This window comes from Dermacentor silvarum, chromosome 2, assembly GCF_013339745.2.
Source record: "Dermacentor silvarum isolate Dsil-2018 chromosome 2, BIME_Dsil_1.4, whole genome shotgun sequence".
Lineage (NCBI taxonomy): Eukaryota > Metazoa > Arthropoda > Arachnida > Ixodida > Ixodidae > Dermacentor > Dermacentor silvarum.
Window position 1 is genome coordinate 87,638,597 of NC_051155.1, and position 14,148 is coordinate 87,652,744.

The 14,148-nt window shown below is 47.5% G+C and overlaps 1 protein-coding gene across 1 annotated transcript in view; it reads right to left on the minus strand.

Annotated features, from left to right (window-relative positions):
* Positions 1 to 14,148, minus strand: part of LOC119441596 (putative glycerol kinase 5) — a 213,748-nt gene that overhangs the window by 25,411 nt on the left and 174,189 nt on the right. Inside the window, 3 exon segments of the mRNA XM_037706205.2 lie at positions 434 to 600; positions 8,141 to 8,184; positions 10,810 to 10,860. Coding sequence (XP_037562133.1) covers positions 434 to 600; positions 8,141 to 8,184; positions 10,810 to 10,860 — 262 coding nt within the window.

Here is a 14,148-nt window from a genome sequence, read left to right on the forward strand (position 1 = left end):
AAAGCCCTTTTCGACGAACCTTTATGCTTCCTTAGCCTCGTGTTTACAAACCTTCCAGTCTGCCCCACGCACCTGCTGCCACAAAATACCACACCTTCCCTGCGTGGTTCGAACTTTGATCTTATGCTTAGTCGTAGCACCGTCCCCGAACTCCTACAGCCTGCCACTCGCTTTTAGGCCGCTGCACACATTTTACTAATTTTCCCTTTTTCCCAAAAACACCACGACTACACCGAACGTGAAAGCACACTGTATAGCATGCTGAAGTGCTGTTGAAGACGGATCGCTACAAACTTGCAAAACTTGCAATCCTAATAGGAAACAGCCGATTACGTCGAACGGTGCAGGTGTGGCACCACCAACACATATGTCCTGCCTCCAAAAACCAGTCTTGAGCAAAATAAACCGTGAAGACACATTCTGAATGGCTCACCTGACGCTGCCGATGGTGGGTAGCCCAGAGGTGCTCTTGAGTAGCGCATGTAGTTGGTAGGTGCGGAACGCCAACGACTCGAGCATGGCGCGCACCATATGTGCCGGTCGCGTGGATGGTGACAGCCCCAGGAAACCCGCGGCTGCGTATGCATCATTCACGGGGGCCTGCACAGCGATAGCCACTGTAACTCCCTAACCCATGACATCAGTGCTGGCAAGTGTAGGCAAGAAAAATAATGTAAGGCTACTTTGGTTAACAGCAAAGCAGAGATAGGCGACAGGAGAATATATCGCAATTTGGGAAAGTTGGGAATGACTCGTAATTGAATAGAAGAATTTGCTCCTCGCCTCATTGGCGTTTACTAAATGGCACGCCACTAAAGAGGCACATGCACAGTAAGCAATAAAGAAACACCCGTACAATTCTCTTCTGTATTGTTTACGTGTTTGTCTTTCTAGGGTCACACTTAAATAAAAGTGCAAAAACAAAGCCACGTCAAAAGGACGCAGTAACAACAAGCGCTCGCCTTGGTCTTGTCGTCGAGGCCTAGTTATCAAGTTGTTTAACTATGGTAGCCTATAGCCTGTCTCTAACGGCTTCCCTTGCAAGGACAAACTACAGTCTTCTTCCATTAGAGTGATGGCCACCGTTCCCTTGGCATACAAAATCATCGACAAAGTAAAATTATCTCCTGAAAGAGCAATGATTAACTCTGTCATCCTTTACGATTCTTATGCAATTCTGTGCGCACGTAAATTAAGAGGTTTGGTTCTCGCAGCAGCACTTTGAAAACAGTACTTGTCAAGCTACATTTATTGAGAACATAACCGAGGCACCTAGCCGGAAGCACCACAAGGGTTGCCTTATATATATATATTTAGATCAATAAACCTCTTTTTCTCTCTCTCTCACTCTCTGTTACAAGCTACTATAGGAATGGGCTCACTGTTGTTGATTTGTACGTTACGCTTTAGTTCAGGCTGGGAATGACATAAAACATAATAATGCAGATCCTGAACACTTTGGTGACCGGAGTAAACGGATCTTTCGCTAGCGCTCCGATGCCTGTCCACCGAGTCTGATGCTGCTGTCCACGCCACTCCCCCTCTCCTGGCCAGCAACAATTTAGCCCCAGACGCCTCTTCGTCTCGAGTACGAAAACACCCGACTTCCCGCGAATACGCAAGCTCTACGTAAACAAACAAACGACCGACCAACCGACCAAACAAAAAAATGAATTCAGTATGCTCGATTACACGCTATATGCGCGTGTGAAATGGCTCACCGCCTTTCTCTGCACCGGCCTTTCATGTGTGTTTCATAGCTGTTGCATATGCGCATCTCCCTTGGTTGTTCGCACTTTCTGTAATAAAGATTCAGTTGCGAGTCGGCGCTGTCTGGGTGCACCTCTATGTTGTCCCTGTACAGTTCGCACTGATCTTTTTGAAGATGAATCACGACTAACGAGCCAGGCTTTCAGCTTCTTTATCACCAAAGGCTGCCTCGCAAGCTGCATCGTTGCAGCTTGGAAGGCAAGGTACGCCCGACTTCAGACTAATTTGGGGTTTCGTGGGATCTGGCTATCTTGCCAGCCATGACTCGTGAAATTAGACTATTTGAGTCTTTGTAGCTGATGTAGGGCAACAAAAATGGCATCAAAATGAAGCTTCACACGGAAAAAGCTGCAGTTTCGCCTGCAAGGTGAAGCATCGATTGCAATAGCCAATTATTAGACACCTATACGAGGTAAGGATAGTTTTATCAGCCGTATAAGCTTGAAAATATTCGCTTACTAACTAAATTAACAAGCATAGTGTCAGCGCACACAGGCAAACATAAACACATCACACTTGATGACCGCAGACACTCGCTGTCAGAACGCTGGCGTCAGGAAGCGTGGCAGCAGCAGCGAGCAAAGTGACCTTCGGGCTGTCTATCGCTTCAACGCAAACTGAGCGACGAGAACACCGCACGCGCAAAGGTAGAGCCGCCTGCAGATCGCTTTCAAGATAAGGCGCGCGCGACCGCGCGCGGCCATGCAAAGTACGCACATGGTGCCGGAGTAGAATGCGGCTCCCCTAAAACCCCTCAAATTTCGTAAAGTAGCGACATGCTTTGAAGAATGTCGCCTCCTCTTCACACGCCCTGTCCGAGGCAGATGCCGTATCGCTATTGGCCTAATGGTATCATGTGGGCCCTCGCGTCGAGCTTCGTTTGTTTACAGTCGCGCTCCATCGCCATTTTCGCTTGAGAAACGTCTACCGACTGGCGAGGAGCGCATGTTGGCGCCGTTGCTCATCCGTGTTGTTTTAGTTTGCGAAAACTTTGAGCTAAGTTTAGCGGCAAGTGCGACGTCGCTTCAGCGCATTTTCCATCTTTCAGCCTTCGGATGCCAAAATAGTTTCAGCAAAGGCAAGAAGCTTAATTGTGTTGTAGGCCAACAGGCGTAAGTTCGCGGGCGCATGAGGCTGAGTGTGAAAACGTGATTACGAAATTTTTTAAGATTCAGCTACTCCTTTTGACAACATGAGGCTCAAACGAGAAAACTCACTCAGAAAAGCAACTCTGCCTTTTGTGGTGACTTACTAGCCTTCTTTAGAGCGAATAGCTTTGTTAGCCTCTTTTGTACGTGTTCGTCGTGGGTGGTCGCCCGGTGGATTTGCTATACAAAGGCACTGATGAAAAGCGTGCGTGCTCTCCCGAAAGAGAGTTACAGGGTGCATTCACCACCGAACGACAGCATCATTGGTCTTTGAGACGTACATTCTAATTCACGCGAGCTTTAAAGTGTGAAGTTTAAGATGCGGCAGTGTAGCACTCACAAAGAAAATGTGCGGTCGCCTGCTCGTTCACTGGCTAGTTCAGTCGTCGTTTGTTTAGTCGTTCACACGCTTTAGTCGTTCGCTTGCTTGTTCGCTCAGCTATTAGTTCGTACGACCACTATGTGTCTGAGACGCACTTGCTATAGGGCACTAAGGATGGTGCGTCCATGCCCTCAGCCAGCCTTTGAGCGTCATAGCTGATACGCGTCGCGAATTCAAGTGGTAAGAATGGCACAGATTATTTAGGTTACTGAGGGTTTGCGGGAGGCCAGGATGTTGGCATTCGATCATAAACGTGTTATTTACAACCATTCGCAACAAGATGTTGCGACACGCGCTTGCCAAGTGTAGTGCACGCAATACATTCGGAGTCGTCATGGTACGGCGTTAGCGCGCTCGTTTAGACACTTAAAAAGAATAGTTATCAGAACAGGAAAAAGAGGCTGCCGTCACTGAATTTGTATATATATACAGTAAAAGCTCGATGATACGATCACGGTTAATACGAATTTCCGGATGATACGAATTTTTCTGTGGTCCCGGACGAGCCCCATTACTTTGCAACGTGCTAGAGAACGGTTGTTACGAATCGATTTTCAGCCTGCGTTGGTTGATACGAATAAACGCCGCCCCACCGACGGCCGCGAAAGAGAACAGCGCGCAGTCACGCGCTTTCTCTCCTCTTTTGGTGCGGAGGCGCGGCGCCGGACAGCGCGGACTCCGCGACTGGGCGCGAAGAGTTTGAAGCGGTGGCGCTTCAAGAAATAAATGCTTTTTACGTACATGTGTTTGAGTGAGTTCACCTCTGACTCTTTAATTTAGCTACAGTCGAATCTCGTTAATTCGAACACGCTTATTTCGAACATACCGCGTACCGCCAATGCTCTTAGCAGCGCGCCAAATAACGCGGCAGCGCCTCCGACCGGCATTTCTCCGACACCGCCATAGAGCAAAAGCTCAGGAGAGACCCCTCAATGCCGCGCGCGAAGGAACGGGGAAAAAAAAAAAGAACCCGCGGCGGAAATTTCCCCCTCTCTCAAATTGCAAGGTCGCCGTTCTGCATCGCGCCGGAACAAGCGTGTACGTGCCGACTAGAGTGTTCTAGACAACCGTATTCTAGCACACACTAGTGCCGACGTCTCAGCCACGCGGATAAAATGGCAGTGAACCCTCCTCTATTTTCTAGTCACATGTTGACCTTGCACGCTGCGGCAGCAGCGCAGAGGGAAGCAGCGGCGGAGGCACAGTCGGGCCAACGAAACTGCCACGCCCGCAAACGCTCGCTTCCCGATAACGGCAGAAAACGAAACTTCAGGGGGCGGCTAAAATAAGCTGGCGCCAGCACGGCGGCAGGCGCGCACGGAGATGTGCGCACGGAGTCGAAGGTGAGAGAGCTACGAGGGAGTTGAGAGGGAGGGCGAGGGGAGCCACCGAAGCGGCGGAGTTGACGCGGCCAAATCCGCTTCCCTGCCGCCCTCCTCCCTCACCTTCGACGGTCTCCGCGCGCACCCGTGTGCCGGCGCCGCCCGCTCGCTCCCTGAAGCTTCGTTTTCTGTCGTTATCGGGAAGCGGCTGGCTAATTAGCCGGCGTGGGCAGTTTCGTGGCCCGAGGCTTGCTATGCGCTTGCGCGCCGCGATATTTCACGACTCGCACCGTTCGTGCATCGTGCTATGGTGCACGAATACTTCAAAAATACGTCCTTTTAATTCGAACAAATTTTCGGGCCCCTTCGAGTTCGAATTATCGAGATTCGACAGTAGTTTTAATTGTGTTTCGATGATACGAATTTCGGCTAATACGAATATTTTTCGTGACCCCGTGAGATTCGTATCATCGAGCTTTTACTGTATATATATAGCCCCTCGGCATAGAAATCCTATGCTGTATACAAAGTTACTCAGAGCTAGAACGCCAATGCGAATGCTTAAAGTGCACCGCATTGCTATGCGTTCATTCACTCTGCAAAAGGTCGTCCGCTACGCTTAAGCGATGTAGGCGGCGCCACGGTTGAGGAGGGAGTGCAAAAGGGAGGAGAAACGAGGAGGAGTGAAGGCAGATGAGGAGAGTGTCGCTACTTTATGAAGTTTCAGGGGCTTTAGGCTCCCCCTCCCTCCCTCCTTTGCTTGCTGCCTTCCCGCTTCCCTCCATGCGTGCACGAGATTGAGCTGCGATCGCCGGTTCCCCATGCGCGCAGTCTCGAAATATGCTGTTGATGTCGGAGAACACGGCCTCCCCCCTCCCTCCCTCCCTCCTTCTCATCCCCCCACAACCTTTTGCGTGACGGAAGACGGCGTGTATCCTGTCAGCTTCCTTCTCTTGCAGGTGCCAGATTGAGCCGCGATCATTGGCTCCCTTCGCGCGCTTTCACTTGCACATACAGCATAAGGTGCATGGCGACGGTGTTATCACCCTCGGTTTTATACAGAACATCACGGCGACGGCAGAAATGTGCTTGGAGTGTCCATTTAATTGAAAGACGCACCAAGTTAGCGTAGCTGTGTACAGAGCTGTATGAATGCGTAAGTAGCACAAAAATGTAGAAATAATACCTAGGTGCGCTGATTAAAACTGCGCGTGCCTAAACCCAAAACCGGAAGTGTGGGTTTACTCAATCGAAAATACAGGTCGATGCTGGAGACAGTGCAGTCTAAGCACCAAACCATACGGTACACTAATGCACCGAAAAAGACATCATCTTTATTTGATGTTAACTGCTGTTGGCTCGCCTTTCTCAGCTTTTTCTAGCAGTACGAGCGGGCTTTTACCAAGACCATGTAGAGGTTTATAAATGTATCCAGAATCAAGGGCTGATACTGAATTAAATTAAGGGAATCAATGGAGTGTGGCAATCATTCTTTAGATGCATACATGCACGTAAGATACAGTGAATGTTACCGTGATCAGTGGACCGAAGTCCACTGCAGGACGATGTGTTCTTCCTATGTCTGCTGTTTTAACTTCACAACACAATTAAACTTTATAACAGGAAAAAAAATGATCAACAATACTAAGCCACTGAAGTGCGCCACAATTGTTTATTGCCATAATATAAAAATGATACTTATATTAAAGCGAATAGCATTATTTGGTTATTTCGCCTGCTTTAGTGGTCGCTGGTTGTCGGACTTGCACCATCAATGCAAAGGCGCCGACGCGAAGGGCAGATTTCTCACCAAACGCCAACTTTGATTCGCATGTTCCGCGCGAGTTTTGGGGCATCTGAAGGTTTGCGTGCGTGGTGGAGCGCTCGGGCCGCTAGGGGAGAGGAGGATGGCTCTTGCCTCCCACTTGGTACTCAGCGAGACTATAAGACAAGCACACACATGAGGAATTGGCTTACATATATAGGAACCTATACTACTGCCATAGATGAGCTGGTTAAAGGCTCTGTTCTAAACAGAAACCGGGAAAACGCAGCACCCGGGAACGTAACAGTGGGGTTCTACTGTAACACTATACGACGCTACGACGCCATCGTGACGCTCACTCTTTGTTTCCGATGCCTCACGCTTGTGCGAAACGACACGTGTCCTCGCATCCAGTACCTGGTGTGACATTCCAAGGATGAGTGCTTCGACGAAAACGGAAAACGGGTGCGCGTTACAATCGAGGGCGCGTTAGAATCGAGTAAATACGGTAAGCACTTCTTTTTCGAATTTTCGCGCTAAACCTGCATATAACGAAATCCTCTTTATAATCGAAGTTTTTCGGGAATTTGTCAATTTCGTTATATCCAGGTTTAACTGCATTAAATAAGCCAATTTTTCATACAACGTCATTGCAGTACAATCTTGGGAGTTATTTCAACCATAAGCACCATGCCGTAGCATGGTGCTTATGGTTGTACATTGTTCAAACACTGTCACCTTTAAAATAGCCCCCTGCGCTCCCAGGGTCCTGCCACTTTGTGAATAAGTCTTGGATTTCCTGTATGAATCAAGCACCTTCTGCAATTCGCGATTAATTTCAGCAATCATGTCAAAATGGTAACCATTGAGCTTGATTTTTAATTTTGGGAAGAAAGCGAAATCACCCGGGGCCAAATCCAAATCTGGTGAAGTCTTTCACTTTGAGGCTCACCACTGAGAACGAAACTTGAATTTGCGGGTACGACGCGGAGAGGAAGCAACAGTCTTCACACTGAAAAAGCCTATTGGAAAAGTCTAACGTCTCCCCGGCCGAAAAAAAGGCTAAGCCCTTAATTCCACAATGTGCATGCTTATCGTGTTTTCGACATTCACAGCATTGGGCATCAGGAATTTGTGCCAAACGGCCAGACTGTAAACAGCTACTTTTACGGCCGAGTTTTAGCGCATCTGAAAGTGGTCATTCGGCAAAAACAGCCCGATGTGCAGTGCATGAGAATCTGAACGCTACACGACGACAATGCACCATGTCCCAGAGCTCTCAGCGCACGCCTGAAACAACTTGGTTTCTGTTCCACACACTCCTTACTCGCCAGATTAAGCTCCCGCTCAAATCGCTCTGTTCCCAAAATTTAAGAACCCGCTCAAAATTCGATGCTCTGACACGACTGCTGAAATCAAATGTGAATTGTAGAAGGTGCTAATTACGACTAATGCTAGAAAGAATTCCAGGACATATTGGCAAAGTAGCCGGAACATTGGGAGCGCTGTATTGCTGCACAAAGAAGCCATTTAGAAGGTGACAGTGTTTGAATGTGCATAAATGAATTACTTTCTTGAAAACAGATCTACTTACGAAACTTCTTGATGCCACCTCATAGGAAATGCAGGGAGATCAACAGCACAAGTGTCATGTTCGCTATATCCTACAACAAGGCTAAGAAGTATCATAACGGCAGGGACACGCTAGAAAACAGTTGCCCAACCCACAAAAACAAGCTGTAGAAACACTAACCTGGAGCCCACTGAATGCAGGAATAAAGAAGACCCCCGCCGAGTCTGCAAACAGAAATCATGACGCACAATTACCATAGGAGAATTATAGCCATGCTACACCAACATCGAAGTTTTACAATGTGACACCTCTGGGATTCTAAGGGCTACTGTTTCGATACCTTCGTGTTCAAAGTTTATCTTGCACTTGCCCTATATTTGAAAAGTTCCAGAATAGACCTTTTTCAGGAATTGCAAGTGTGCTTCTCTGCCCTGCACATTAGCCCAACTAATGGCTGCACGTGTCATCATTCAAATGAAGACAAAGTGCTAGCTGCACATGCTGAAGCCTGTCTCTTGCACATGGTTTCATCACGAGGGCCACATGTACATTTACCATGTCATAATACAAGCAAACTCTTTCTGTGCATACTCTTTGCTACAATGACTATGCAGTCTTTAGTTGGACAAACCACCTCACAGGAAAGCTAACTTTACAATTATGAAAACGGTCACCGCACTTCCAGGAACTTGCATACTTTTTCGTGCATGATTCGTGTTGCACAGAAACCTCTCAGCAACACTTGCACGCTGTACACAAGAGACATGCTGCACATTGCAACGTTTAGGTTTTGAACACCATTCAAACATCCCTGCTGGGCAAACTGATTCTGTTTTTCCCGATTCTTGATCCCAAATTCTAACTTCCTTTGATAGGCAGGACATACTGTCTGCGCAGAAGTACTGCGACACGAGTACCGCAGTACTTGAAATAAGCGTGTTTGACAAGCGTCATGGCCATGCTTCGGTTCACCATTACACTGATACCACACACGAGTTCGGTGGCGCTCCTTGATGATGGACAACTTTATCCGAACCTACATGTATTTTACCATTAACAAAACAGTGGAAACGTAGGCCAAATTCCAGGAGCACGGGTGCAACACCTCCTAGACGATTGGTGGCTCGTGGCAACGCCTTCCAACGATTTCTTCAACAAAGAAGAGCTACAAAGGTTATTTTCCAAACTTGTCGTTGAGGGACGAAAAAATTACGGGATGCCTCCACATATAGATACACAAAGGGCCGGCAGGAACCATGCAGGACCGCCTCCAACAGGCTGCCAACGTAGTCCACGCCTACGCAGAACAGTGCGAACTAGCCTATGCCCCTAAAAAATCTGAGCTCCTAGTCATGCAGAAGACGTGATGCGACCCGGCCATGCACATAAAGATCTCGCTGGACGGACATAGTATCCTACCTACCTCAGCCATCAAGATGCTGGACATGACCTTCCAAGAAAACTGCACAAATAACCAGCTCATCCAAAAATTAGACGCAACGATGTCCCAAATAGTAAGAATGCTCCGAAGGATTGCGAATCAGAAACATGGCATGAAACAAAGAGACATGCTACGTCTGGTAGAAGCCTTCATCGTTTCTCGAATAATCTACGTCGCCATTCTTCAGCCGGGGGAAAGGCAGAAGATGAACACAATCATCCGAAAGGGCTACAAACAAACACTAGCACTTCGACTGTGTAACACCCTAGCAGAATTTATTGAAGCCCACCTCACTGCTCAAAGAGCACACCTATTCACCACTGCCACTGGATGCCAAGTGCTCCAACGTCTAGGCTATGCACCCCCACAAGCCACTGACACAATGGCCGACATCCTGATTCGATCAACACTGCGAATCCCCCGCTTCCACTGAACATGAACCCTAGCACCTCGAAGGGAGAAGACAGGCAAGAGCCTAAACACTCGAAAAACGATACGGAGACACCTGCACCACGGTGTATATGGACGCTGTGGACTACTAGCGCGCATGCACCAACACCGCAGTCGTCGCCACCCACCTACCTTCATTACGAGCCTCACACTAACACAGTCCACTACCTTCCAACCAGAAGAGGCAGCGATCGTGTTAGCCATCACTCTGACCAAAAGCTGAGACCATCATCACTGGCTCTCAAGTGGTGCACCGTGAGTACATGGCCGGAAGAGTCTCCAAGAATGCAATGCATATACTAGCCCAGACTCCCCCACCCCTTCCCCCAAAGAAACCTATCAATAATCTTGAGGCCTGCCTATTCATTACTTCGTGGTAATCAAGCAGCCCACTCGTACGCCCGAGATCTTGGCAACCGGGCATCACTGGAGGATGACGACCGAGCAGACCACCCTCTCATTACTTTCAATGATATCACTAAACAATACACACTGTCCCAACACACATATCCACTGGGAGCCGACACGATTTCGAAGGAACAAGAAGTCATCTTCCGTCAATTAAAAAGAAACACTTTCCCACACCCCTCGAGGCTATGCGCCATCCATACACCCTCCTTGTGCAGACACAGCGGCCAATTCACTACACTATATCACATGGTCTGGGAATGCCAGAATGGCTGACATACTTTGGTGCAGAACTGATTTCATGTGCAAAGTTGTCGGACACTGTCCACTCCGCCAAACCTGCATTGCAGTCTCCTGACACGGCAGGTTGTCTTTACACATCACCGGCTACCAGACTATATCTAACAAAGCACACTTTCCTAGAACTATGCTGCAAAAGCTGCCACAGAGTTCAAGGAGTTGCCAAGAAGAAGTTGATACGGGCGTTATAGTGAAAAGCAACTGCCTTGTTGAAAACAAATGCAACCAGGTAACACTTGCTGATACTCACTGTCAACAGATTCGGCGACTTCGGCACTTTCCTCGGCGTTCTTGATCAGGCCTGCAGATAAGATGCAGCACAGCTGAGCGTAGACAGTGGAATGTGTTCAAAGCACAACAGCCATGTGCTTATGTCTAGGCTGACTAAAAGGTTGACAAAAGAATAAATTAAAGATTTCGTGAACTAGAAACACTCTTTCTTCAGCACATTAGTCCTGGCTACGGGAGCCCAAAGTTGCATCATAATAGCTTAAATCAATGAGTGCCCTAATAGTTAATATTATGTAGAGAAAATATGTACAATTAAAGGGGCCCTAAACCATTTTTTATTGAAGTTGAGAAAGGCATTTGAAGTTAGAATAGGCTATTTCAGAAATACTTTGCCACAAGAAGTACTTCAATGTGTTCAGCAGAAGCGGAGTTATTGGCAATCAAACACTGCCTTCGCAGTGCTTCCTCTCCTTCTTCAATGCCTTGCACTGCGAAGGCTATGGCAGAGTGGGGAATGCCCACAACGCTCCGCCTTCTTAATGTCACCGTAATAAGCAGTTCAAATTTCATTGTGGATGTTAACGTAGACAAGACTACTTCCATTCCAATTTTGGCGCCCACGACGCGCCAAACGTTAGCCAAACACGGTTGTCCTCAGTGAGCTGCAGTGTGCTTAGCCAGTGGACTCGTCGCGGCGCCCCGTGGTGGCCACGGTCTCTGGACTATGTAGCAGACCGCAGCTACATGCAATTGTAGTGCATATGCGGAGCATGTGCTTTGTGCACAACAGGGCTTGAATAAGTGCTCTCACTAACATGCTCCTGTCTGACCAGGCTATATGGTGCGGACTCTCTTTGTCCTTCACCAGCTTGACCGACGGATAGTAGCCACATCCAACTTGCGCAATATTGAAGCGCTATCAATTAGTCTGCCAAGGTGTTTAACCAGGAGCGGCCAGGAGTGAGCGTGCACTGGAAAGCGTGCGTGTGGTCTGACCTTAAGTTTCGCGTAGTTCAAGGCTAGTTGAGTGTTCAAAACTAGTCTAAATTAGCGAGCCAAGTTTAATTCCTACGCAGGCGGCCATGGCCGAGTGTGAGCAGACGATAGCAGGCTTCTTCTGGAAGTACCGTAAAATCCCGAGAGATGCACCACCCCCCCAAAGATAACCCACCCCTGTACATATACACCACACCTACACATACACTGTGGATAACCCACATCTTTACTACACACTGAAAGTTAGCCCACCTCATATTTTCACTCTACTCTCTCTCAATTTTTAGGTGGGCTATCTGTCGGGATTTTACGGTACATAATTATTATCGAAATTTGAAAGCATATTTTCGCTTACTTCATCCTGTTTATTGAACTTCGTCAATAAATATACACAGTAACAGAAGGAAGAAGCCCACTGATCCAAATACCCTTCTTAATTGACGTCATCTATAGGCCAATAGCAGCCACGTATGGGAATCTGCTTTATTATGAAATAATGTGTCCAGAAGATAGTAAGAAGCAGGCTTCTGCTGAAAAGAGCGTTTGAGAGAAAGGTGACTTTGTGCTCCGCTGGCGAGCTCCATGCGTCGCATATGACTGCAAAACTTGGCTGAGATGTTCACAACAGCGTATGCTATCCGCGAACCTTGATTTTCACCAAGCCCAAGGTGTGAATCAGGACCCCTTTAAATCAATTTTGGAATGCAGTTCAAACTGCATAATAAAATATAACCAGTCCTCAAGGCATGTTCATTTACTAAAGATCCTGAACATACACCAGCTTCAACGTATTCGCTTCCAAATGCACCGAAGCACACTAGTGTTCCCTTGATACTTTCTCAGAAGAGTACACCTCAGGACAGTACTGCAAGGAATACCAATGAGCTGCACTTGATTAACATAGCTCGCTTATTCCGTGCTCCCGGAGAAAGTCCCACAAAGTTTCTTTCGTTAAGACGTCACAACAAGCGTGACCACCTGGACTGAAGACTTCTTATTTGTGTTCTAAAGAAACCAAACCTGTGTGTATCCACAAGGAATCAGGCGGCCAGCCCCGCAGATGACATAGCCAGATCAGGGACTCCGTGGAGAATATTTAAAGCGAGACCATTGCTGGCCATAAGGCTTTGATAAGCGACACTTAATGAAATTTTCATCTGTTTCCACTGTGGACAACGTGCAGGCGCAGTGACATCTATCTTAACGTTTCGCTGGCTCACTCAAGAGCACTGAAAACAAACTTAGCCACGCAAAAGGCAACGCCATCCAAACAACTTCACCAGGTGTTCTTGAGCGCGCATGACCAAAACTTTAGGTACCATTCTGCCTTTAAGGCAATCTTGAAAAGTTCAAATCAGCGCTCTAAAACGCAGACAGAGCCCAGTGTTTACCAGAGCATATTTGCATTGTAGTGTGAGGTACGCAGGCCGTTCTACTTCACGAGATATTTCAAAGCTCTGCGGGCTCATTAATCCAAAATTGCAGCTCGGATCACAGACTGCAGAACTTCTGCGATCAACAGTGAGTGCCACGTTCTTTACATGAAGTGGGGCATTGCTAATGATACTGCTCATACACACTGTTCGCACCAATGCCTAGTCTTTCAAGTACAGCGTGAGAACAGTGCTGACACCACGCTGATGCCAACGATCAATTGATTAATCAGCAGGCGGTGTCGAATAAATACCGCATTTTGGTAATAAGCGTTGGAATGCAACTTTGTTGGTGCATATGTCTCAAACACCCATACATAGAAAAGTTAGACTTCTTATAACGTAATGGTTTACGCTAGGAACACAGGACACAGAGCCAATGTAGGTCAATGTACTAGCGTTCCAGAGCAGCCATGGTCAAAAATGGGGCCCCGTCGGTATAACATTTCGCCTTACATTGGCTTCACTTTCAGCGATACTCATGTAGCCATGATGCATTGCCAAATACCAGCCGTACAGATAATCCGATAATCCAGTGCGTTGACCCTGCTAGACTTGCGAGATGGAATATTCAGCCGTGCAATCTGCAGGAGCTCTTCCATACAGCAACACTGCATGGCTAACCCTACAAGACCAACAACAAAAACCTGCGTGCTGCCCAATCTCTGGAAGATGGGTGGTCGGCGAAAACTTAGTATCGACAGAACGACCTCAGATTCTGCTCTATCCACTATTTATGCTATTCCTCCCTGCAGCACAGCTGTGTGTGGGCGTTGCCATTATTTTTAGAAGATACAGTTCATTCAGAAAAATCACACAAATTTTCGCAAGAGCTAGTGCCAGCCTAGTTCTGCACAATCACCAGCCTGATTATGAATTGGCGTGGAATAGTTCATCAACATCTTCTAGCCTGTTGTACTTATTTGAAC